The 22,963-nt window shown below is 40.9% G+C and overlaps 1 protein-coding gene across 2 annotated transcripts; it reads left to right on the plus strand.

Annotated features, from left to right (window-relative positions):
• Positions 1 to 1,402: 1,402 nt before the first annotated feature.
• On the plus strand, positions 1,403 to 14,677 carry LOC119893161 (cholesteryl ester transfer protein, plasma). 2 transcript variants are annotated; one of them, XM_038705132.1, is made up of 17 exons: positions 1,403 to 2,131; positions 2,506 to 2,620; positions 2,729 to 2,860; positions 4,231 to 4,301; positions 4,753 to 4,840; positions 4,954 to 5,023; positions 5,144 to 5,204; positions 5,396 to 5,487; positions 5,742 to 5,841; positions 6,366 to 6,445; positions 7,766 to 7,816; positions 7,921 to 8,070; positions 9,333 to 9,400; positions 12,505 to 12,547; positions 13,093 to 13,162; positions 13,354 to 13,439; positions 13,535 to 14,677. In XM_038705132.1, the coding sequence occupies exons 1-17, from the start codon at positions 1,984 to 1,986 to the stop codon at positions 13,610 to 13,612; spliced, it is 1,503 nt and encodes a 500-aa protein (XP_038561060.1). In that variant the 5' UTR covers positions 1,403 to 1,983; the 3' UTR covers positions 13,613 to 14,677. The 2 variants fall into 2 exon arrangements, with proteins under 2 accessions (XP_038561060.1, XP_038561059.1); XM_038705131.1 differs by having other exon boundaries at positions 1,409 to 2,131; positions 13,090 to 13,162.
• The last annotated feature ends 8,286 nt before the right edge of the window (positions 14,678 to 22,963 follow it).

A 22,963-nucleotide genomic window follows, 5' to 3' on the forward strand; every position in this document is an offset into this window, starting at 1 on the left:
TTATACATGTGGGCTACATCATATCTCAACTGACCCATTAATGAGTTAAGATCTACTCCCTTAATGGCTTAGAGGCTGTTGGGCTGTGTGTATGACTAATGTTCATTTCAAGAATAACTTAATTTCAGCTGCAGCCTCAGTGGGAAGCAACAATGGCAACAAGTCAGGATAAAATCTAAAAAGTCTATCAAGTGGTGTACTAATAGTTATCATTAACTCTGAGTACAGAGTCAGCAGACCTTGGGTCAAACCCATCCGCCTTTAGTAGTACAAGTTAATAGGAAAGTTACACCCAAAGTCACAAAGTTACTCCTGAAGTTACCTGGATAAGCCAGTGACCTAGCTTTGTAGCACAGGCCTCAGGTTTACCATCGCCGCCATGTAAGTTTAGCACGTTAGTTTTACTTTTGCGAACTAGCACCACTACATACAAAGTTTTCCAGTTGTGCTTTGTACTCTGTAAAAATGCATTCTAAAGTTCGGCCAAAGTTAATATTCAGCAGTCTGAGTTACACAAATCAAGGTGGGATAAGTGGATGTTTATGGCACTGGTCAACACTACAGCTGAATAGTCTATTTTTGGCAGGGTTATTGCACAATGAACCAGAGAGCAGAGGAGAAATCTGAGAGCAGATGATTCAAGAGCGCGAGGAGAAGGGCTGAAGTTGGAGTGCAGGACAACTGTGCAAGCGACAACACATCTGAGTGCGAGCACACAGTTTGAGCCGCAGCAGAGCAAATCTGAGCACAAGCAGGGGCTGTTTGAGTGCGAGGGCAGGGTTTTTTGAGGGAAAGTGTTATTGAAAGATCACGCTCCCCTTCCCTCCCCATTTCCTGTTCAGTTCAGGACAACCTAAACTCACTCCGCTGGGAGGAGAACAAATAGACATCCCCACCAGGGAATGAAGAGTTCATGTTACAGCCAGCTTCTGTATCTAGTTTCCCCCGTGAGCCAGCACTTCTTGAAAGAGTCTTTGTTCAGATAAAGCTGGACCTGAAAGTGTACCTGGATGTAGTGGCGTTCTACACCTGTTGAGAGCAGGGAAAGCAGAATAAGTTTAGATGCGTTATGTAGAGAACAGCTTCTGATCCATCACTCGTACATGCTCGTCTCCAGCATGTGGGCTTTGTTTAGACTGTGAGGATTTAGTGTTTCTGCTCATTTTAAAGGCATCTTTGTGGGGTATGTATACTGGCTGTGGTTGTCGCAACAGCAAGGCTACAAATCTACCAACTGACACTTTCTACATGCAGAACTGTTCAGTGCTATCGTATCTGGTCCTCTACTTGCTACTTTTATCACGTGCTAGCTTCTTTAACATGATCCATGTGTGGAGAAAATGCATATGTCTTTTGTTTTAGCATGAAATTTCTGTGCTCAGTGTTTGATCTGATTAGATCAAATGTACAAGTTTGTGTATCTAAGCTGAGCTTTTGTAGCACTGTCATCACCAGAAAAGATTGTACTTTGACCAGTTTACTTTAAAGGGACCTTGTGTAAAAGACAAACCTGAGTCAGTGTTTGTCCTTCCTTCAAATGTGAATCAAACAAGTTGTCCATCTCTGATTGGATGAAGGGCAGGGTCTTCACTAGATCGCTGTAGTACATAGAGCCCTCCCTGACAGTGGAATGATCACAGCTAGTAGACTGCAGGGTTCTCTCAGCAGGTACAAAGGAAAGTCCACAGAGGCTGGCTGAAATCTGGAAAGTCATGGTCACACATGTGTGAGAGCGTATTTGCCACCGCTCATGGGAATTGGAATCTAAATGGGACCTAAAGGAAGAATTTCAAAAGCTCTGAAACTGAAGTGAGATTGGATAAGATACTGCTCCGTGGCCTTCAGTAGTCAACTGATTAAACTTGTGTAACAGTGCTCTGCTGTGTAGTGAGCCAGTTGCACCAGAAGGAAACCATTCAAACAGTCCACAGGGTTAAAAAAACCCCAGCCGACTCTCAGAGAGGTGAAAGATCAACGTGCACGATGCCTTGTGATTTTTTCCCACCGCCACTGCCCCTGCTGCTGCTCCTCTCTGTGTTTGGGGCTTCCCGCGCCTGCCTGCAGGACCCCACTTCGGCCTACAGATTCACCGGAGCTGTGTGTCGCCTCACCTACCCTGCAGCTGTTGTGTGTGAGTGGCACTTTTACCCCGTTTTTCTTATTTATCTCCAAAGACTTGCTTCATTTATCAGTTCAATCAGTTGAACCATTCATCCTTTTGCGAAACAACCTACCTAGTAATTGCTGTGAAAAGGATTTCAAGATGGATTTCACACCACTGGTAATTAGTGGTGGACTGCCAGTCTGCCAGGCATGGTTTCAAGGGTTAGGGTGGTAATGCTATCATTTATATAAGATTTTTTTGTATTATAGTGAGTAAACTTGTTTCCCTTATTTCATTTTAGCTTTTCATTTGTACATGAATGTGTTAAGTGTTTATGTTTCCCCACCTGACATGTACCTTTGTTTGAGTGTCTTTGACCAATGTTTGTGTGCTGCTGGCAGTGAATGAGAAAACAACTAAAGTGATTGAGGCAGCGTTCCAACATGCCAGATATCCAGGTTTGAAGGGAGAGAAATCCCTGCTCTTTGTAGGCAAAGTCATATATGGCCTGGACAAGTAAGATGACACACGCGCACACACACACACACACACACACACACACACACTTATACGCACATGCACACAAAGTGTCATAAAATCATGTAATGTTTCTTTATTGGCCAGTTTGGAGATTCACAACCTGTCGATTGGTCGGAGTGAATTTGAACTGCGTCCAGGAGAAGGCATCGGCATGGAAATAAGCAACGTGTCCGCTGTCTTTAAAGGGACCATCCAGTATGGATACGGCAGCTGGCTGTGAGTGTGTGTGACCATCAACATCACATCATTCACTGCTTCTCTCAGAACAAGGCCAGCGAAAGAAAAGCACATGCAACACACAGCAAGATAATCATATTTAAAACACTTAGTTCCATTGTGGTTTTAGGTGGTTGTGAAATTCTCTACATAGCACCAAGTTATCTGCACGTAGAGTTTATTCTAGATGCCTCATAGCGTATGGGATTCTCCCAGGGCTTGTTGGTAAACACGTGTAACCAGATGAGCTAACTGCTAACTTCCAGATATCCTTTCTAATTTCTCTGCACTGTGCCATTTACTACCCTCTGGCTTTTTTGTTCTCATTATATATAAAAGTTCAATCAATCCAGATTTTCGTTGCAAATTAAGCTCTTGGTGCTAACTAACGTGCAAACTGCTAGCTGCTAACTGTCAGTTAGCAAGCGAGATACCTCTGTCACTAATGGGACAATATGTTCACGCTGTTTATTAAAGCAACATTATTTAATAATTTTATCTTAAAATAACAGCTTCACAATGATTTTGATGGTACACTTACTTGTAATAGGGTGAATGGCTGATCTGTTTAATCATAAGTAATTTAATCGTAACAAATGCAGGTGTATAGCTAGTCCTTATTTACGACGGATCAGAAGGGGCGCCAAATCACACCAAATCTTACATAATGTTGCTTTAAAGAAATGACAGAATTTGGAACAAAAGACGATGTACCAACTATTGGTCAACAAAACCATTCCTCTTTTATTGAGCAGTTAATAGTTACACAATAGTCACACAGCTAATAAGCTCTGATAGCTTCCTCAAGTTTGGACTCTCGGTTCAAAAGTCAGCACTTTCAAGACCGCTTGCTATTGGTCAACGGCACTGATTTGTGGGTTGTAAAGTATAATTGGATTAACTCTCGTGAGTGAATCCGCTAATCGCATTGATTCCAGCGGAATGAATTGATTTTGCAGCAATATTTAACAGACAGATGGACTTTGAATTTTGTCCCTCAGGAAATCTTACACCGCCAGGTAAAAATAAGTGTTCATCAAGGCGGTGGTTTCCTCTGTACGGATCTTATTACAAGCTAAAATACAAGGCGAGACAAAAGTTGAATTTATGTGCAACAAAAATCACCCTCGCTCAGTTCAGTACACTCTGTGGTTTTGTCTTCAGGCATCACATTTACCACAGATCACATGTCAGTGAGGGGAGTAATTCCTCTTTTTTTGATTTCCTGTTGATTAAGCTTTCTGTAGGTTACCGTACTTTCAGCCATGGTGACATCATCTTTTTTATACCGAAAAACTCTCCCAGGAGCCAATAGTACATTGATTTGTATTTATTTGCCATTTATATTCCCTTTTTCTTTTGTCATCTAGCGTCTCCCTTACACAGTCAATTGACTTTGAAATTGAGTCTCAGATTGATCTTGGAATCAACCCCAGACTTTGTAAGTACACTATTTTGTATGCGTACACAGGGAGTGAGCCTTGATAGAAACTGCAGTAAAAGCAGTGAATTAAGCCAGTATGTACTATGAGTTCCCAGACTTTATATTGCATATCCTTATCTCCTATATAGTCTAATCATAAACCATGATGTACTTCACATTACCTCTGCTGCCTCAGAGAAGCTAACTGGTGGCTTCAGATTTGCTGCCATGGCATCATGCATTTGTAAAAGTCAGCAAACAGTCTTATGTTTATCCATGATTTTTCAGTCTATGGTGTCAAATCCAAAATGCTTCCTCACTACTTGTACTTTTTACATGATTATTCAGTGCAACTGCTGGTTCAGTGTACTGGAACCTTTTTATGCTAATTTAAGCACTGAATAATAAAGACAGATACCAACTAACTGCCTTTCATGTCAGCTGTTCTCTGTTATCTCTGTCTGGTCAGACTGCGGAAAAGGAAAGGTAGCGGCAGACACGTCAGACTGCTATCTGAATTTTCACAAGCTCCGTCTGCATCTGCAGGGCGACAAAGAGTAAGTTAAAAACCTGAACCCTGATGCACTGTCAACCAACAAGAACAGAAGAATCTGCATTATATAATAACAGTGTCTGACAGTGCTCATGTGTGTTTGCTGTTGTTGTTCAGACCGAACTGGCTGAAGAAGCTTTTCACCGACTTCATCATCTTCACCGTCAAACTGGCCATAAAGGGACAGGTGAGGGCGAGAGAGACAGAACTAACCAGGACCACGGCCAAACTGATTGTTGGCGTGTTCATGTCTTCTTATAGTCAGAATAAAGGCAATACTGTAGCAATGATGTGCTCTCAAACACAGATTTGTAAGGAGATCAACAAGGCGGCAAACGTACTGGCTGACTTCATACAAGACACAGCAGGTGTGTGTGTGTGTGTGTGTGTGTGTGTGTGTGTGTGTATTAGAAAGCACATTCCTTTGGTGTGGATCTGTGTTAGGTCCATATATTTGACCATTTGTGTTAAAAACAAATATTGATCTGGTATGTACAAGTGTTCATATTTTTATCTGGGGTGTTTATAAAGGTGTGTGTGCGCACATGTGCATTTACAGAGCAGTTCCTCAGTGATGGAGACATCAGGGTGGACATCAGTGTAGCTGCTGCTCCTGTAATCACTGCTAACTACATAGAATCATACCACAAGGTAAATCATACCTGTATATAGAGTCGAAAACACAACCATATCGGCTGTGTTTATTAGCGATTATAATACTTACGGAGGCATTTTCACCATTGATACACAGTAGTTTATGGGAGACTGGGCTGTAACACAGAATATCCAAAGAAAATATCCAATGAGTGTACATTTAGAAAAGAATATATTTGTTTGAGGTGTAAAAGCTCTTATTGCTGTTTCTCCGTTCATCTCTCCACTTTTCTTTTGTGTGAATCTTCCAGGGGCTGACCAACTACAACGACACTTTCTCTGTCATCACTGACTCTGGTTTCCACCCCAGTCACCTGACGGAGAACAAAATGCTCTACTTCTGGATGTCAGGTCAGTAGTTAGGAATTAAATTGTTAAATTTCTCTAGACATGAAGCAGTTCCTATTTAGATGCCAATCCACAAAGTGATGGACATTTGGTGTTTGGACTTTCATGAGAGACTTAGCATTTTCCATCTCAGACCTGCAATTAACGTTTGCACTTTTATTAACCATTTATAAAATCTTTTCCTACCCTTCAACTGTTTTAGTTGCCCTGACCACAATCTTTCCCTGACCTTATGCATACCATAGGTGACATGTGCACCTATATTTGGAGAGCAAGAAAACAAAAATTACATGGCAACTTGAATATGTTCACATGACAGTGACATATTGACTGATTTCAGATCATTTCTCAAATGCCAAATTTAGATTGCTGTTTGCTCCAGTACCGTAACTAAAGAGCAGCAGCTCATTAGCAGCAGGGCAGTTCAGTGTCTCAGCTCTCAAGAGTCACCTCCTGCTTTGTGATTTAGAGGTGTATCGGTACTTAAAATTGTGTGCGGTACAGCTATAACTTGTGTTTAACCCCAGACCAGGTCTTTAACCCCTTGCTGACTGCAGTCCACAAAGACGGCCGTTTGCAACTCAATATCTCCGGAGCAGACCTCGCTGTAAGTACAATATGGCCTGCAGAACATCCAAGTGGAGGGCTCTGACCACAATGTCATCTTATTACTGCCAAGGTATAGGTCACAACTTAAAAACAAATCCATCAGAGTTCGTAAGAAAGACCCAACTGAAACCTTGAGGGGGTGCTTTAAACTGACACACTGGGACCTGTTTTATAATGACTGTGGTGATGACCCCCAATTTCACTTACTTACCTCTTTTTATTATATTTTATTATTTATTAATATTTTATTCTGTGAGGCTACTGTCTCTCCCACAAAGCAAATAACTATTCACCCAATTAACAAAAAATAGGTTACTAAGGGCATGAAAATCTGCCTGGTCCTGAAGAAAAAAGCTTTTTTGCTAGGAGACAAGCTCAGGGTGAGAGCGCTGGAGAAAGCGTTCAGGAGGAAGGCCAAGCTAGCTGAGATCCACTGCAAGCACAAGGTGGAGCAGAAACTAACCACTAGAAATGTGGGGGATGCGTGGCAGGGGCTTAAACATCATGATGGGCAGAGCCCCTAAAACCTGCACTGGATGGCTGCTCAGATCCCACGTCCTTTGCTGAGCAGGTAAACAGTTTCTTTACCCAGTTCAACAGTGGCAGCACTCCAATCACCCTGGACCTCCCCAACCCCCAGCTCCCCCTTCAAAGTCTTCACTATTGGTGAACAGCTGGTGACCTTCATCCTACGCAGAGTCAACCCACACAAGGCCACTGGCCCTGACAGGCTCAGAGGCAGGGTGCCCAAAGAATTCTCTGCTCAGCTAGGTTAGCTCTCACAAGGCTGTTCCAGCACCTCCTAGATTTTGTCTGTGTCCCCAACCAGTGGAAGGAATCCACCATAATTCCTCTTCCCAAAAAGACACCTGCTAAAGACCAGAAGGATTCCCGACCAGTGGCCTTGACATCTGTGCTGTTTAAATGTATGGAGAGAGTTGTGTGCAACCACCTGTCGATCATGCTGTCAGAGAAACAGGAGCCACTTCAGTTTGTCTATGATGCAAGTCTCACACTTTTAGACACTGTCACTAAACAGCTAAACACGGCACATCCACACACAAGAAAATTTATTCATGGACTTTTCTTCTGCTTTTAACACTGTAAATGCAACCAGCCTGCTGCTGCACTGCCTCTCTGACCCCCAGCTCCACCCGACACTGATTTTATGGATGAATAGTTTTTTTACAGGATAGACCACAACAGGTGTTTTTAAATGGGTTTGAAGGACGAGGTGGGCACACATGTTTAAATTTTAAATGTGTTGCTGTTTAATCTCTTGTTGGGTCTTCCATTCTATTGATTAATGTGATTTCAGGAACTTTTCAAGACAAATCTCTCCAGTGCAATGCCTGATTTCTTTAGAAAGGTAATGTTGAAAATCTTCCTCATACCAGCACACTAACAAATGCAAACATATACATTTTTGTCAGGTGATGCATATTATTTGCGTGTGTGTATGTGTATGTGTAGTGTCTGGAATCAGGTTTTCCAGAACTAAGGGTCTGGAGCTCATCTGCTCCCCACCTAAACACCTCCACCTCAGGTACGGCCGTCTCGGCGAAGGCCTCTGGGCAGCTGCACTGCGGGGGTCAAGGCACACCAACGCTCTTGTTTCAAACGGTATTTCGCTGTTTATTTTGTGACAAGACAGTTTCAGCCATCTGGTAGAAAGTTTAAGAACAGAACATTTGATGTGTTCAGGGTTGATCTGTTTTAATGCTCCCCATACTAACCAAAGGACGTTCTTCCCAACCAGGGATTCTTGGACCCCAAGAGGTGCTTCTGCAGTGGAACGATTGTAGAGCAGCTCATTCATTTGATTTTCTTTTAAATAATTTGTATTCTATTCAAATAGGAAATTGTAAATGTAGGAATACAATAACCAGTAAGCTACCATTTACAATAAGCTGATGGCACAGGACACGTCTCGCACTAACCAGAGAGGTCATAACCATTAGCTAAACGTAATGGATACACTGTTCAAAATCAATTCAAAGCAAATGGAAAACAGTTGAAACAGTTAGTTTAGAGCAATGGATAAACAGATAAAATAGCTAAATAGCTGCAATGGATGAACTATTTAATAAATTGCTTAAAGCAATAGATAAACAGTTGAAATAATAATCTTAAAGTAATGGATTAATGGTTGAAATAGTTCAAAGCAGTTTACAATTGAAATGACCACATTTGGAAAATGCAGGGTCACTTGATCTTATTTGATTTGGGTACACATCAGGAAAGAAAGTTGGGCACCACTGGTGTAAAGGATAATATTCAATGTGCATCTTGTCCATTAAGATTTATAATGCATGTATGCATGAATATAACTTTATCATAATTTTACTTTTCTTTTGTTGTTCCTTTTTACAAGATGGAAACGGTGGACAAGCAGACCGACGTACTTAGAGTGTCATTAACATATCTGATGTACACACAGATTGTGCATTTGAAACATTTGCCAGGAAACCCTTGGTATTGCATTTGTATGGCAAGAAAATATCACGATTCAGAATTCAGAATACAAGCGATCTCAAATATACTAACCACAGTCTACAGCTCTACTTTCAAATACTGAGGCAGATTGACGCACATCTCATATTACAAACTAGCACAGTACCTCTCTGATGCGAGTGCAACAAAACAAGTCCCCATTATGGTGGTCACACTGGGTATATCTTAGCATGATAGTTATGCTTTGAAAGGTCGATCCTGTGTTGACTTGTCTGCTTGAAGCGTGACATCACTAGCTGTACCTCATGATCCACAAGGTGAAAGTGGCTATTGATGCCTGAGGCATTTTTAAGCGGTGAAAATATGATGCTGTTAAGACTTTGTGAGGAAAAGTGTTTGAGTAATGTTACTTTTTTGTTTTTCATGTCCAGGATGTGGCCATGGATGTCACAGCTTCCTATGCTGACAAGAAACTCTTTCTGCACAGTAACACATCAAAGTAAGACCTTCCTTGTTGATTTTTACTGCTTAAGACTTACTTATCTTGATCTGCCTGCAGAGTTCAGGCTGCAACATGTTAAATTCAGCATACATGATCTAATTTAAAGTCTTTGGTTTCCCGACAGCCCTATCTTTGCAATAATCAGTGAGAAAGCCGTTGGTTCTGCGTTAAAGTAAACGGTAAACGCTAAATGGACTGCACTTATAAAGCTGGATGGAGAACATAGGCAGATGGTCACACTAAAGGTGTCAGTATGCTCAAAACAAACCACTTCATGCTGTAGCATGTCCTACAGTCCCCTCCAAAAGTATTGGAATAGTACGGCAGATTCCTTTGTTTTTGTTGGTCACTGAAGACATTTGGGTTTAAGATCAAAAGATGAGTATGAGACAAGAGTTCAGAACTTCAGCTCTCATTTTCTGGTATTCACATTTAGATGTGTTAAACAACTGAGGACATACCACCGTCTGCATTTGTGATGCTATTCCAGGCTATTAGCACAGCTTCTTTCAGTTCTTGTTTGTTTCAGGGTGTTTCTCCCTTCAGTCTCCTCTTAAGGAGGTGAAATGCATGATCTATGAGGTTCAGGTCAGCTGATTGACTTGGTCAGTCTAAAACCTTCCACTTTTTCCCCTGATGAAGTCCTTTGTTTTGTTGGCAGTGTGCTTTGGGTCATTGTCCTGCTGCATGATAAACTTCCTCCCCATTAGTTTTAATGCATTTCTCTGTAAACTGGCAGACAAAATGTTTCTGTCCACTTCTGAATTCATTCTGCTGCTCCCATCATCAGTTCCATCATCAATAAATATTAATGAGCCTGTTCCAGAAGCAGCCATGCACGCCCAAGCCACGACATGACCTCCACCATGCTTCACAGATGAGCTTGTGTGCTTCGGATCAGAAGCAGTTCCTTTCTTTCTCCACACTTTGGCCTTTCCAGCACTTTGCTAGAGATTCATCTTGGTCTCATCAGTCCATCAGATTGTGTTGCAGAACTTTTGCGGCTCATCTCTGTACTTCTTTGTAAATTTCAGTCTGGCCTTGCGATTCTTCCTGCTGATGAGTGGTTTGCATCTTGTGGTGTGGCCTCTAGATTTCTGCTCTCTGAGTCTTCTTCCAACAGTGGATTGTGATACCTTCACCCTGCACTGTGGAGGCTGCTGATGTCACTTACTGATGTTTTGGGGGTTTTCTTCACAGCTCTCATGATATTTCTGTCATCAACTACAGTTTTTTTCCTTGGCCGACCTGTTGGACGTCTGTTGCTCAGTACACCAGTAGTTTCTTTCTTTTTCAGGACGTTCCAAATTGTTGTGCTTGCTCTGCCCAATGTTTGTCCAATGGCTCTGCTCGATTTTCCTTCTTTTCTCAGCTTGACAGTGGCTTGCTTTTCTCCCATAGACAGCTCTCTGGTCTTCATGTTGGTTTATCCTCTTTAACAGGAAATGCAGTCTTTATAGGTTTGAACCGAGGATGAAAACTTAGACTAGTCATGTTTGGACAATCAACCTAAAAGGCAACACCTGGGCAACAAGAAACATCTGGCAGTCACATGTTCCAATAGTTTTGCTCACTTGAAAAATGGAAGGGTTCAAACAAAGGGTGATATGTCCTGAGTTGTTTCACATGTCTAGATGTGAATACCAGGAAATGAGAGCTGAAATTATGAACTCTTGTCTCATACTCCTCTTTTGATCTTAAACCCAAATGTCTTCAGTGAACAAGAAAAACAAAGTTATTTGCCTTACCGTAAATACTTTTGGGGAGGACTGTACGTCCTGTCTGAAGGCAAAGGTGTTGTTCTTCCGAATGGCTCTTGAAGGTGGGGTGAAGCACTTGGTTGTGCACAGGAAAGGTGACAGAATTAGGTGAGTAAAGAAGAATGGAAAAAAGAGAGCTAAAAAACTGTTAACTTCCTTACTGCCACACATGTGGTCCGTCTCTGTGTAAAGGGGACCTGATTGTCTGAATGTCAGTTTTGGAAAGTTACAGTATTTCAATTGAAACCATAGACTGTATCTAAGAAGTGGACGTAGTCATCGTGACGTCAACCCGTTGGTTACGGCAGTGTGGGGAGCTAGCTAGTTTGCTCAGCTAGGTGCATCTGTAATTCATGTTAACTGTCATTTTAACAGGGCTGACAATTTTGTCTGGCGATCAATCTTCTTAAAACTAAATGTACTCACCAGAGAAAGTGAGGGGAAAACGGAGTAAAAAAAAAAATTGAATCGATGGCCACTTAGGGTTTCCTTAGTGATTTTCTAATAAGCTCTTTCAACAGTGCTGGTAAATTTACACAGTGCCGTGGGTAGGAGTCACTCTAGCCGGATTGACAGGTTGCCATGGTAATGACTTGTCAATCACAGATAATCCCGCCCTGAAGCATACTCTGCTTTATGCTCTATTTTCCTCTCAACAGGACCATAATTTACTAAATGAACATCATGTTGTGTTGAAGAAGACCTGTAACTAGCGACTGAGACCATAAACGCATTAGGAAAGTGTTTACTGAGGTAATAAATCAGCTGAGAAGTAGCCTCATTACCATTATTTCTAACGGAAACGGACTTCTTTTTGCAATCAAAGAGTCGCCCCCTGCTGGCCATTCGATAGAATGCAGGTTTAAATGACTTCCGCGTTGGCCTAAGTTCTCTGACCGGAAGCTTCCCGCTTGACTAAAACATATTGACACCGACAGCCAGACAGCAGCCTGCTACACAACACAAACAGTTCAAATTTTGAACGATCCACATTACCTTTCTTCGTTACTTCTTTTAATTTAACAAACCAAGCTGACCAAGCAAACATCCATCAGCGAAAGGTGCACTGCTTGAACAGCTTGACCCAATGACCAAAATGTCATTTTTGTCAATTTAGATCCTGGTGTGACCACTTGCAATGAAATTCTGTCTGTCTATAGCTTGTAAGCTACAGTTTCCAGCACATGTTTGCTCACCTTGTCTCTCTGTGCCATAATGTGTCTCAGCCTGTCAGCCCCTGTCTCTATTACTACTATTCTTTTTAGTGTTTCCAAAAAGTAAACTTCTTCTTAGTCCATGTCCTGTGCTTGCTGTATGATGGTGATCCTCCTCCCTCTCTAGGATTGATGTATTCCAAGCTAAGCTGCCCTTACAAGACCAACCGGTAAGGTTTTTTGACCTGATTCTTGTTGAGGAAAATACTACAGTAAAACTATACTATATATTTAAATTTAAATGCATTTGAAGCTGTTATACAGCTACAGAGACCCAGAACATGGTGGAAAATATTTTAGATGGGAGATGAAAAAGACTCTTGCTTTCTCTCAAAAATGTGCGTTCTCTTACAAAGCTTTACCATTAGCCTTTCCTGAAACAATTTGTGCCCTGAGAAGTATTTGTCAGCATCAACATCAGTAAGACTTCCTGCTCTGCATCCTTCAAAATAAAAGCAATATGCCCTACACAAACTGACCATGACCACATTTACAGAGTAGATGTCTGTTATGTCTACAGTTAATAATTACACACATTATATGATATTAATTCTTCTGATACCAATTAGTAATCAGTTAGAAAACACAAGGTTTGCAAGAGGACACAAAAATAAGTCCCTCCCATGTAAATTAGTTTAGTCCATGTCGCTTGTTAAAATGATGCAGATGTTTTAATGTTTGATTGGACAGTCACCTCTCCCTCTGTTTCCAGCAGCTAGATGAGACCCAACTGGAGTTCATAAGAGAAGCTGTGGAGAAGATCGGCATTCCCAAGGTCTTGTCTGGTAAGAGACAGAGAAGTACACGTAATAAAGTGCAACTTTGCTTAAACCTCAACCCATTGTCGCCACAATCATTAAGTATTCTCCTAGAATGTCTTAAATGGATAAAAATCATAAAACATACCACACAAATATAAGGCTGTTACTATAGTGTAATGTGGTTTTCTTTGATACTTTTGTGGCATGTGTTGCAGTTCTTGAGATTGAGGTAACTAGGGTGTTGGACAAACAAGGAACAAACTTATTTGACATCTTCAACCCAGAGGTGCTTCCTCAGAACGTGAGTGTTCATGTTCACGTCATTTTGTCTTGTGCCCCTGTTTGTGTTGTATTTCTTAGTCCCATTGCTTCTGTCTTCCCCTCTCTTTGCTGCAGGGCTTTACGGTGATTCAGATGGATTTTGGTTTTCCTCATCATCTACTGGTTGAGTTCCTCCAGAAGACACTTCAGTAACTGGGCAACCCTTACACACTGAGACAGTGTGTTTACTGACTTGCCTAAAAGGGTTGCTCGTATAGAAAATGTACCCTTTACAGTGATTATCGACATGTATAAGACACCACATTTGAAAAAGGTGAAGAACTTTGTGTTTACTTTTAAATGTGTAGAATGTAGAATGATATATGTAAAGAAATCCCAAACTAAGAAGTTTTATATTTGTACAATACATTGGAGTTAATTATCAGATCACCAAAACTTTTTAGTTTTTTCTTTCTTTGTCTCTTTGTGGGGTTTCAGAGGGCATGTAATTAAAATACAAGCGGCACTATTGGCTAAGGCAGGTTTTCTGTCTCGATATTTTAAACATTCATCATTTTAACTGTTGTAAATGTCAATCAGATAATTTCAATTTATTTAGATATAGTGCCAGTTCATAACAGAAGTTATCTCATTGGACTTTTCATATAGATAGGTCTAGACAGTGCTCTTTTTAATTATCTACAGAAGCCCAACTACTCCCACTATGAGCAAGTACATGCCGACATTGGCAAGGAAAACCTAGACTCAGGCGGCCATCAGACTCAATCGGTTGGGGGGAGGGAGAGAGAGAGAGAGAGAGAGAAAACAAAGCCAAAGGCAAAATCCATATAGAAACGTAAAACAATAGTAATGGTGGTAGTGGACATCTATGAATATGAATAATAGTGCTAATAATGATAGAAATATTAATAATAAGAAGAACAGTCAGCGGGTGTCGAGCAGGAAAATAGGGGCCGTAGGCGACTTGCAACCACAGATCCAGACCCCACAGCTCTGGAGGCTGAAACACCTACAGAAAGTGATAGAAGGAGAGAGGAGAGGGACGAGACAGTATAAAAGTACGAGAGAGGAAAGTAGTCGAGTTAGTAACATGCATTAGTGTGATAAGATCCTCCAGATGGAGATTTCACAGTCTTGTACTTTTTTATACCGTTTTACAACAAACTGCAACTCTCTTGACTTGCAAAATGTTCTTGTAAATTGACCAACATTATGTGTGTATTTCAGGGCACAATTAAAACAATTGCTGTCTCTTGCCATTGACTACCATACATATTTTTTTCCAAAATAAGTCCTCCCCATGGTGGTCCACCTGAAGGAGAGGGACATAAGCTCTTTATTCAGCACATAGACCCAGCTTTCCTGATCAACAAAAAATGCTCCCTCTTGCTCTGGACTCCACCACTGTCTCCAGCATGGCCTGCTCGGGGAGACACTCAGCAGAACTCTCTCTCAGGGCAGTAACGCCTGCTTGGGATCACTGCAAACTAGCTCAGTTAGCCAGCGGCCACGATAAAATCTACCAGCAACCTTCACATGCTAAGAGAAGCCTTATATGAGAAGATAGTTATATTGTTATTGCCACCACGTAATGTATATTTGTTTCTTGTGTATTTTGCACTAGAGGTTTTACAGTTTTACGGCTTCACTAAAACGTAATGCACATTTTGGGTTCCCAGTTCCAAAACATCGGTCCTGGAGCTCTGCCTCTGGAGAAGTCTAAAAAGTAACCCCAATGATGTTATCAGGATTATCTCAACTTCAATATTTAACTGAAGGTCTGCATCACAAACTGGCGTTGAGATGAAGATGTTAAGTACAAAGGTCAAACCGGGCAGCTCAGATGTTGGATGAGCAGTTAGACGAGCCAACACAAAGTGTTCCAAAGACACACAGTACATGTTGCAAAATGAAAGGATGCAGGAGATACATTTAAATGTCATGTTTAAAATACAGTATAATCCACCTACATCTGATCCGGACAATCTGGATGCCTGCATGATTACATAATCTCTTTTCTGCAACTGGTAAATGATGCCACTCATACCACTGAACAGTAGGACAAAGAGAAGACAATCCATTCAATATTAATTTAAAAATAAAAATATTGGACATTTGTAATTCAGTTATTGATTTTTCTTGGGAAATATTATATCCATAAAACATCATTGTCAGGTTTTTAAGTACGTGCAGTGTTAAAATGTAACTAAGTACATTTACTTAGGTACACTACTTAAGAACAATTTTGAGGTACATGTACTTTACTTCAGTATTTCCATTTTATGCCACTTTATACATCCAGTCTACTATAATTCAAAGGCAAATATTGTACTTAACACTACATTTATTTTTTACTTTACAGATTCAGATGAATAACACAAAATTTAATCAGCAAATAAAAGATAATATATTATTATAGGTTAAGCTACCCATCAAAAATGAATAAATATAAATTCAGTCAGGACAACTTTCATCAAAGACTGATATAGCAGCATTGGAGTTATGTTTGGTGGTAAAGCTCTGTTCTGGGATCTCTCTGCCCTTCCACAGTCCTAAGTGGAAAGCATAAGGCAGGGAGGGCACACCTCTCTGCCCTTCCACGTGCCTACGTGGAAAAGCCATAAGGTGGGGAGAGAACCTCCCTGCCCATCCATGTGCATACACAGAAAGCCAGAGGCAGAGAGCAGCAGTAAAGAACCCCTGTACAGAACAGAGCAGGCATGCACAGATTACATGATTGATCAGATACTAGATGGGCACTGAAGTGCGTTAACGGACCCAGGGCTGAAGACTGTACTGTTTATTATCAGGCTGCAGCTTCTGCTGCTGCGTGTTGCCTTTGCACAGGAACACACACATGCGGGTGCACATGCACACACAGCAGCCAGCTCAGAGATAGGCCATGAGACGTTGGCGTGAAGATAACTCTAAGCTACTCGAGTTGACAACAGGTAATCCTGCCACTGTAGCATCTGCATCAAACCTCAAGAGTAAGAGACAACTTTATCGATACATTTGTTTACCAAGCATAATGGTAGAAGGTGTTATTTGATCTGCTCTGTCCACGTCTCTCATCCTCTATGTTGTTAAAAGCACACCGTGCTAACAAAGCTAGATGTACAACAGGCTAAAGGAAACTGTTCAGCTTAGATTGCCATGTAGCTTCAATTGGCACATTGTTACCTGCAGTGAATACCAGCAGAGACAGAAGGAAGGAGGACAGGAGCAAAGAATGATGCTATATGCTATATCTTCTTCTGAAACAGTGAAAAACATCCGAACTTAGACGCCACGTTTGTTTGGCTCTAGCTGCCTGGTGTGGCTTTATCCACGCACAGCAACATGAACACAATGGCGCATGTTTGCATGTTTGATTCTTATCGGCTAATTCTTGGCCAAATCCAAATCCCGATATGATAATGAAATATGCCCATCGGCCAACACTATTGGATTGATAATTATCATGCATCCCTATCAGATACCAGAGCCTAAAGGCAGAGCCGGGGTGGCGGTGGGTTACGAGCATAGACAGTATATTACTGGACGAAGCCACCCTGCTGATTTGAATGGAGAGCAGTGAAGCCAGTTTTGGACCAATAAAATATTACTACAGGGCTACTTCCTGTTGGCACCAGCGTCTACTGCGCATGATCGCACTGCATAACCGTGGTTTAATGATGTAGAACAACAGCAGAAACACCAACATCTGGTAGCTGCATAGCTGCACCAACAAAAGGTTTCATGACTCAGTGTGTTTGTCTGACTCAGATTGTCACTGTCTAATCAGCCCACCTACGAGGCTCACCTGCCAAACTAACACAGCGTCTCTTATTGCTCTGATATATTTTTTAGATTGCTATGAGCTTTCCGTAGCTTACATCTCTCATGTGCGACAGGCATTCACAGGGTTTTGACCTCATTTTTGGGCCTACATGGATCCCTCCATGCAGGCTTTGGTCGGCTTCACTGTCCGATCTCTGGCTTACCCCCTTGGTTATGAGCTGTTTGCAGGGGAAGCAGCAGGGGCAGGCAGGAAGACGCGCCTTATATGGAATTTGCCAATGAATGCTAAGAGAGGAATCAGCTGAGCTGTCAGCTGATGTGGCTTGCTTAAGATGGCTGCTATTAGCTGATGTGCTGGGATTGTAAGCTGAGCTTGACTTTGTTGCCAAGGGGGTAAACCACAGCTGAAACAGTGAAGCCGACCAAAGCCTGCATGGAACCATGTAGGCCCAAAAATGACATCAAACACATCCCATCGCACATGAGAGATGTAACCATATTGCTGCGATTATAAACTCTAAGTGAATCTAAAACTATTCGGCCATCAGTGACGCTGCGTTGTTGTTTGGCAGGTGAGCCTCACAGGTGGGCTGATTAAACAGTGACGATCCGAGTCAGACAAACACACTGAGTGTTTCTGTCGTTGCTCTACGTCATTAAACCACGGTTATGCTGCGCGATCATGCGCAGTAGACACTGGTGCCAACAGGAAGTAGCCCTGTAGTAGTATTTTATTGGTCCAAAACTGCTCTCCATTCAAATCAGCAGGGTGGCTTCGTCCAGTAATTTACTGTCTATGTTTGTTGCATGCCTAAACTAACGCTATGCTTGATTTAGCCCCACATTTATTAGCTGCAACATTAAAGTGATGCACATAGCCTACCGGTAATTATAATCCAATAATATAATTTACACTATTCTGAAATGTGTCATTCTCCATTATGAGTACTTTTGATACTTTATTGCTAATATTGCTAATATTCATTACTTTTGTCCATTTACTTAAAGTAACATTTTGAATAAAGGACTTTCAGTATTTCTACAGTAGTCCACCTTCCACTTAAGTAAAATATCTGAGTGCTTCTGCCACCACTGGATAAGTGTTTTTATTATCATTGCTATTATCATTTTAAATTTATTGTAAAAAAGTTTTACCTTTCTCAGTCCTATAGTTGTATTTGGCTTATCAAAGTCTGTGATCAGTTGTATATATTAAGTTACAGAATACATTTGTTTAGAAATTAGAGAGGAGTCATTAAAGCAGCCTCTAAGCTTCATGCAGTTGTGCTGTTCCAATTTTGGGAGGGAAGGTGGGATGTCCATGATGTTCAAACAGCCACTTAGTGGCACTGTTGGACTAAAATCCACATTGCAACTTCTTGAGTTACAGTTTTGTTTTTTGATTTTTGATTTATTAATTAATTTTACAATTGCTTAATACTGAGTTCTCTTTTTCAAAACTCTTCACACAGTCAGCACATCAGCAGTCATTGTCGCCTAAACTTTCTTTACTTTGACACAAAATGCATTCAATGAAAACATCTTTAGAAACGCATGAGCTGTTTCAAACTCAACCAAACAGTCCTTTAAGTCTGCTACGTTCTGCTACACCTTCATCTAGGAAAGATAAAAAAAATATATATATATAAAAATGTATAAACTCCTAATTGGGACATTGAGCACCGATATTCATTCCTTGATTACCTCTACTTGACTGAAGGTGTGTCACCACAGATTTGTAAGAGTTGAAAGTGAGTGCAGTCCCAAATATTTACATGCACAAACAGCGCCCATAATCACCACCTGGCATCCATTGCCCCGGGCTACCTTTCTGCAGCATACCTGAGTGCACTGACCGCACTTGTGTTTCCTGATTAATCTCATTTGCCTTTCTCTCTTGGCCTGTTTTGACCCACCTGTCTGAATGCTCTTCCTGTTTGTAGTCTGTCTGTGGCTTCTTGCGAGCATTGTGTTGTGGTGCTGGGGTCTGTATCTTATTTACCAAAAGCACAACTGCAGATGGGTCACATAGATGTAAACAAGCAACATGCCCGGGCAAAAGCCCCCCAGCTGACCACGCCAAGCCTTTAGCCTCCCCACTATTCTTTGTCTGTCTGTCAACATTCCTCTACACTGCATTCTTGCCACACTGTCTGTCTCTGTGTCAGCAGTGGGAACCAACGCCTCAGCATGACTCTGTGACATTATACATTGTATATGTGGTCTGCAAAAAAAAGATCATTATGTTGAGTCAAATATTTGGGGATTATTCTTTTAAAAGAATAATTCATCAGGAGTGGGCGAGCAGAGCCAGGCTAGCTGTTTCTGCGTTTCCAGTCTTTATGCTAAGCTAAGCTATGTGGCTGCTGGCTGTAGCTTACATTTATGAGGCAGCCATGAGAGTGGTATCTCATCTAAGTCTTCTCAAAAGCGTGTTTCCCAAAATGTTAACCTATTCCACATTCCTGCGGACACAGAATAGCCCTGTCAAGTCCTGACAAATGTCAGTCCAATATTCACTCTCCTTTTAGCTCTGTTTTGGTCTCCACCAACTCCTGAATAAAACATATGGCTCTTTAGCTGCACAAAAGGCCAGGTTTAATTACAAAATAAGTGTTGCGTCAAAAGATCAAAAGATTTATTCCAACTGTCCACGCTGGAAAGTGAAGTGTAAAGTGGGCCATCATAAAGAGGGGGAGACATGATATCATATACATATGGGGATAATAACAGTACACTTTTACATTAACATTGACCTGGAAAATAGTTGTCATAGTTTTGCACTTGTTTTTCATCGTAAAGCTGACCGAAAGTGTGTAAAAATATTTATAAAGAGACCAGGAAGTTCAAGCTCTGGCGCCTTTGCAGGGGGAAGTGGTTTCCAAAGCTGATTCGCCATCCCACATGTAACTCTGACAGACTTTACTGACTTAAAGCTCACCACGCTTCACCAGTTAGATGCTAACTTTGTCTGCAGTTCGGTGCTGTGCAGGTAGCGTACTGTGGGCTATGTAGTGGGATTGATGAGAGCAGTGGAACAGAATAATACAGTACATTTATGGCTTTAAAACAAAAACAAGAAGCTAAAAGGGCTGCGAAATCTGCAGTTTGTTCTCTGTGAGGTGTTCACTACCATCAACCTGCTGGCACATAGTGATTTAATGCTATGTTAAGTTGAAAAATATTGATCAGATATTAAAGCAAAAACTGCAAATGACATGCTGCAGAGATGAAGTCAGTGGATGCAGCTGGCTAATAGTGTCCTCCCTTAATGGCAACCACTACAACCTCACTGTACTGAATTACACTTCATTATACACATATGCACATTATATCCTACATTTCCACATAACATTTGAGTAATGATAATAAAAGAGTTGCTCCATTGTCTACCATAGTCTGTGGTTGCTTGTTCATCCCACCTGAGTTCGATCCAGGCTGATCCCCCTTTGTCCTGACTTGGAATTTTGGACTTTGGCACCTGCCAACACGGCAGTGAGCAATAAACTTGACTCCAAGCTTCAAAATGTTCGTTCAGGGGTGACATGATGCTCCATTGATTTTTTTGTTGCAGTCTATGAATCACTATCAGAACTGACTGTACTGTGGAGCTAATAAACATTGTTATCATTAATTAGTGCTTTAAAACAACTGTGTATCATGGTTATTTGATTTGTCAATTTCCTCATTGGGCAAAGTGTAAAGCTAACTACTGATAAATGCTCCCAAGAGGGAAACCATACACATCATAATATAAACCAGACACGTGTAAACTGTTTTCCTTCTGTACTTTGTTGCACAACACTTTATTTGATTTACTGTTGACAGTATTACAGAGTCATGACACTATGAAAAGTGTGAAATGTCTAAACACCAAAAAGGAGTGTGAGTGTGAATCACACAGATGGTTTATTGTCTTCATTTAAAAAAAATATGATTTCATCTCAGCAGCAAACCATTTGTCATTTAAAAAGACATACAATTTAATAAAGTGTGGCTGTTCTGTCAAACTCCAAAACTTATGCAAAGTCTTTGACAGAACGATGTGAAAGGGCGTAGTGTTTGGCTGCTGTGTGACATTGGCTGAGGTGATCTTGACAGTTGTGTATGGACAGTGCAGCTGGCTGCAACTTCACTCTACCGGGCCAAGTCTGACTCATCCCTGCCTTCACTGCAGCATTCCACTGTCTCACTCGTCACAGCCTCTATTATCTCAATGAGAATTCCGCATACAATCTGTGTTGACTGCCTCGCTGTGTACATCAATGCTGTCTTTAACTGAACGCAAACTCTCCGCTTCATTTACACAGGAAGAACATCAACAACACGTTTTTATTGTCTCTCGGTCTTAATATTATCAAATGCCCACAGAAGGATTCACAAATGTATTTTTATAAATAAATTACTCTCTCCAGAAAAATATTTTCCAATACACACAAAGTTTCTTGTTTTAAATGACTGAAATGGAAATCCACAAGTATGTGCATTTAAAAGTATTTGCAAGTTTCACCAAAAACCTATTTGGATGTTTTTACATTTATATACAAACTGCTTGTCATGGATGAACTACCTATGACAGAAATACATCAGAAAAGGATGCCAGGGTTTGGATTAAAGAATAGTAGACTGCGAGATAATCCACCCAGCCAGAGGAGGCCACAGGAGGTGGCTTTCATTTCATTGTTCAACCTTGTGTTGTATAATGATAAATAAATTACTTTGATCCCCTGATTTGTGTCTAATCTTTAGTGTGGTTTTATTTGTTTTACATTTATGTACAACAATCCTTATTTTTGTGTGCATTGAAAAATATTTTTGTGGAGAGTCATTTATATATAAAACCCAAAATACTTTACACAACTCATTCAGTGATGTACTCATCAAATAAAAACTCATGATACTTGCTACGTGTCTGGCACTGTTGTTTGTTGTTCGATCCACTACTTTGTTCCAGACTGAAATATTTCAATAACTATTGGATGAATTGCCAGTACAATTGGTAGAGATATTCATTGTCCAGAGGATGAACCCTAATGATCAGACATTCATGTTCCCTGCAGGATGAACGGTAATAACCTTTCCTTCAACGCCATCATCAAGGTCAAAACATTAATTTCTCCAATCCTTGGTTTTTGTGATCAAATAATTGCAAAATTAATGACAACCCCGTCAGCTGTACTTTGTGTATAGTGCTTATAAGCATATTAACACCCTAAACTAAGATGGTGTACATGGTACATTTTATATCTGCTAAACAATACAATGTCACCATGAGCATGGAGCCTGCTGACATTTAGCTCTAAAGCACTGCTGTGGGGGGCTGATTAGTTTTTCATATTGAACAAATCAAATTTTTGGCCCAGTAGATGAAAAGGTAAAACATCAACAAAATTATAAATATTTATTCAGGGGGCCATGAATGTATGGACCACATTATTGGCAAACATCCAATAGTTGTCAGGGGATCACCAAGGTCAGTAGGCTACATTCTCTGTAGATGTTAAATGTCTGCACAAACTTTCATAATAATCCATCCTATAGTTGCCGAGATATTTCAGTCTGGACCAAAGTTGCTGACCAACCAACAAACACTGGCATGGCCACGCTGTTAGTGTGGTCTAATATTTAAATCAAACTAACCTGTGGCTACCAAAGTATTTTAACAAGCAATTTAACCAGTATTGCTCCAATAATAAAAAAGCTGTTCCCTCACCATGGTTTTGTTTGACCTGTCTTGCCCGGCATGTCCAAACAAACGAG

The sequence above is a fragment of the Micropterus salmoides genome, unplaced genomic scaffold, assembly GCF_014851395.1.
Source record: "Micropterus salmoides isolate LMB-PRFRI ecotype aquatic unplaced genomic scaffold, ASM1485139v1 Ms_hic_scaffold_8, whole genome shotgun sequence".
Taxonomy (NCBI): Eukaryota; Metazoa; Chordata; class Actinopteri; order Centrarchiformes; family Centrarchidae; genus Micropterus; species Micropterus salmoides.

Bases quoted from the DNA above. Each gene is read 5' to 3' on its own strand.
- LOC119893161 (XM_038705131.1), top strand. From the start codon at position 1,984: ATGCCTTGTGATTTTTTCCCACCGCCACTGCCCCTGCTGCTGCTCCTC. The intron at 7,817-7,920 runs GTAATGTTGAAA...GTGTATGTGTAG, and splicing joins TGCCTGATTTCTTTAGAAAG to TGTCTGGAATCAGGTTTTCC. The intron at 13,163-13,353 runs GTAAGAGACAGA...CATGTGTTGCAG, and splicing joins CATTCCCAAGGTCTTGTCTG to TTCTTGAGATTGAGGTAACT.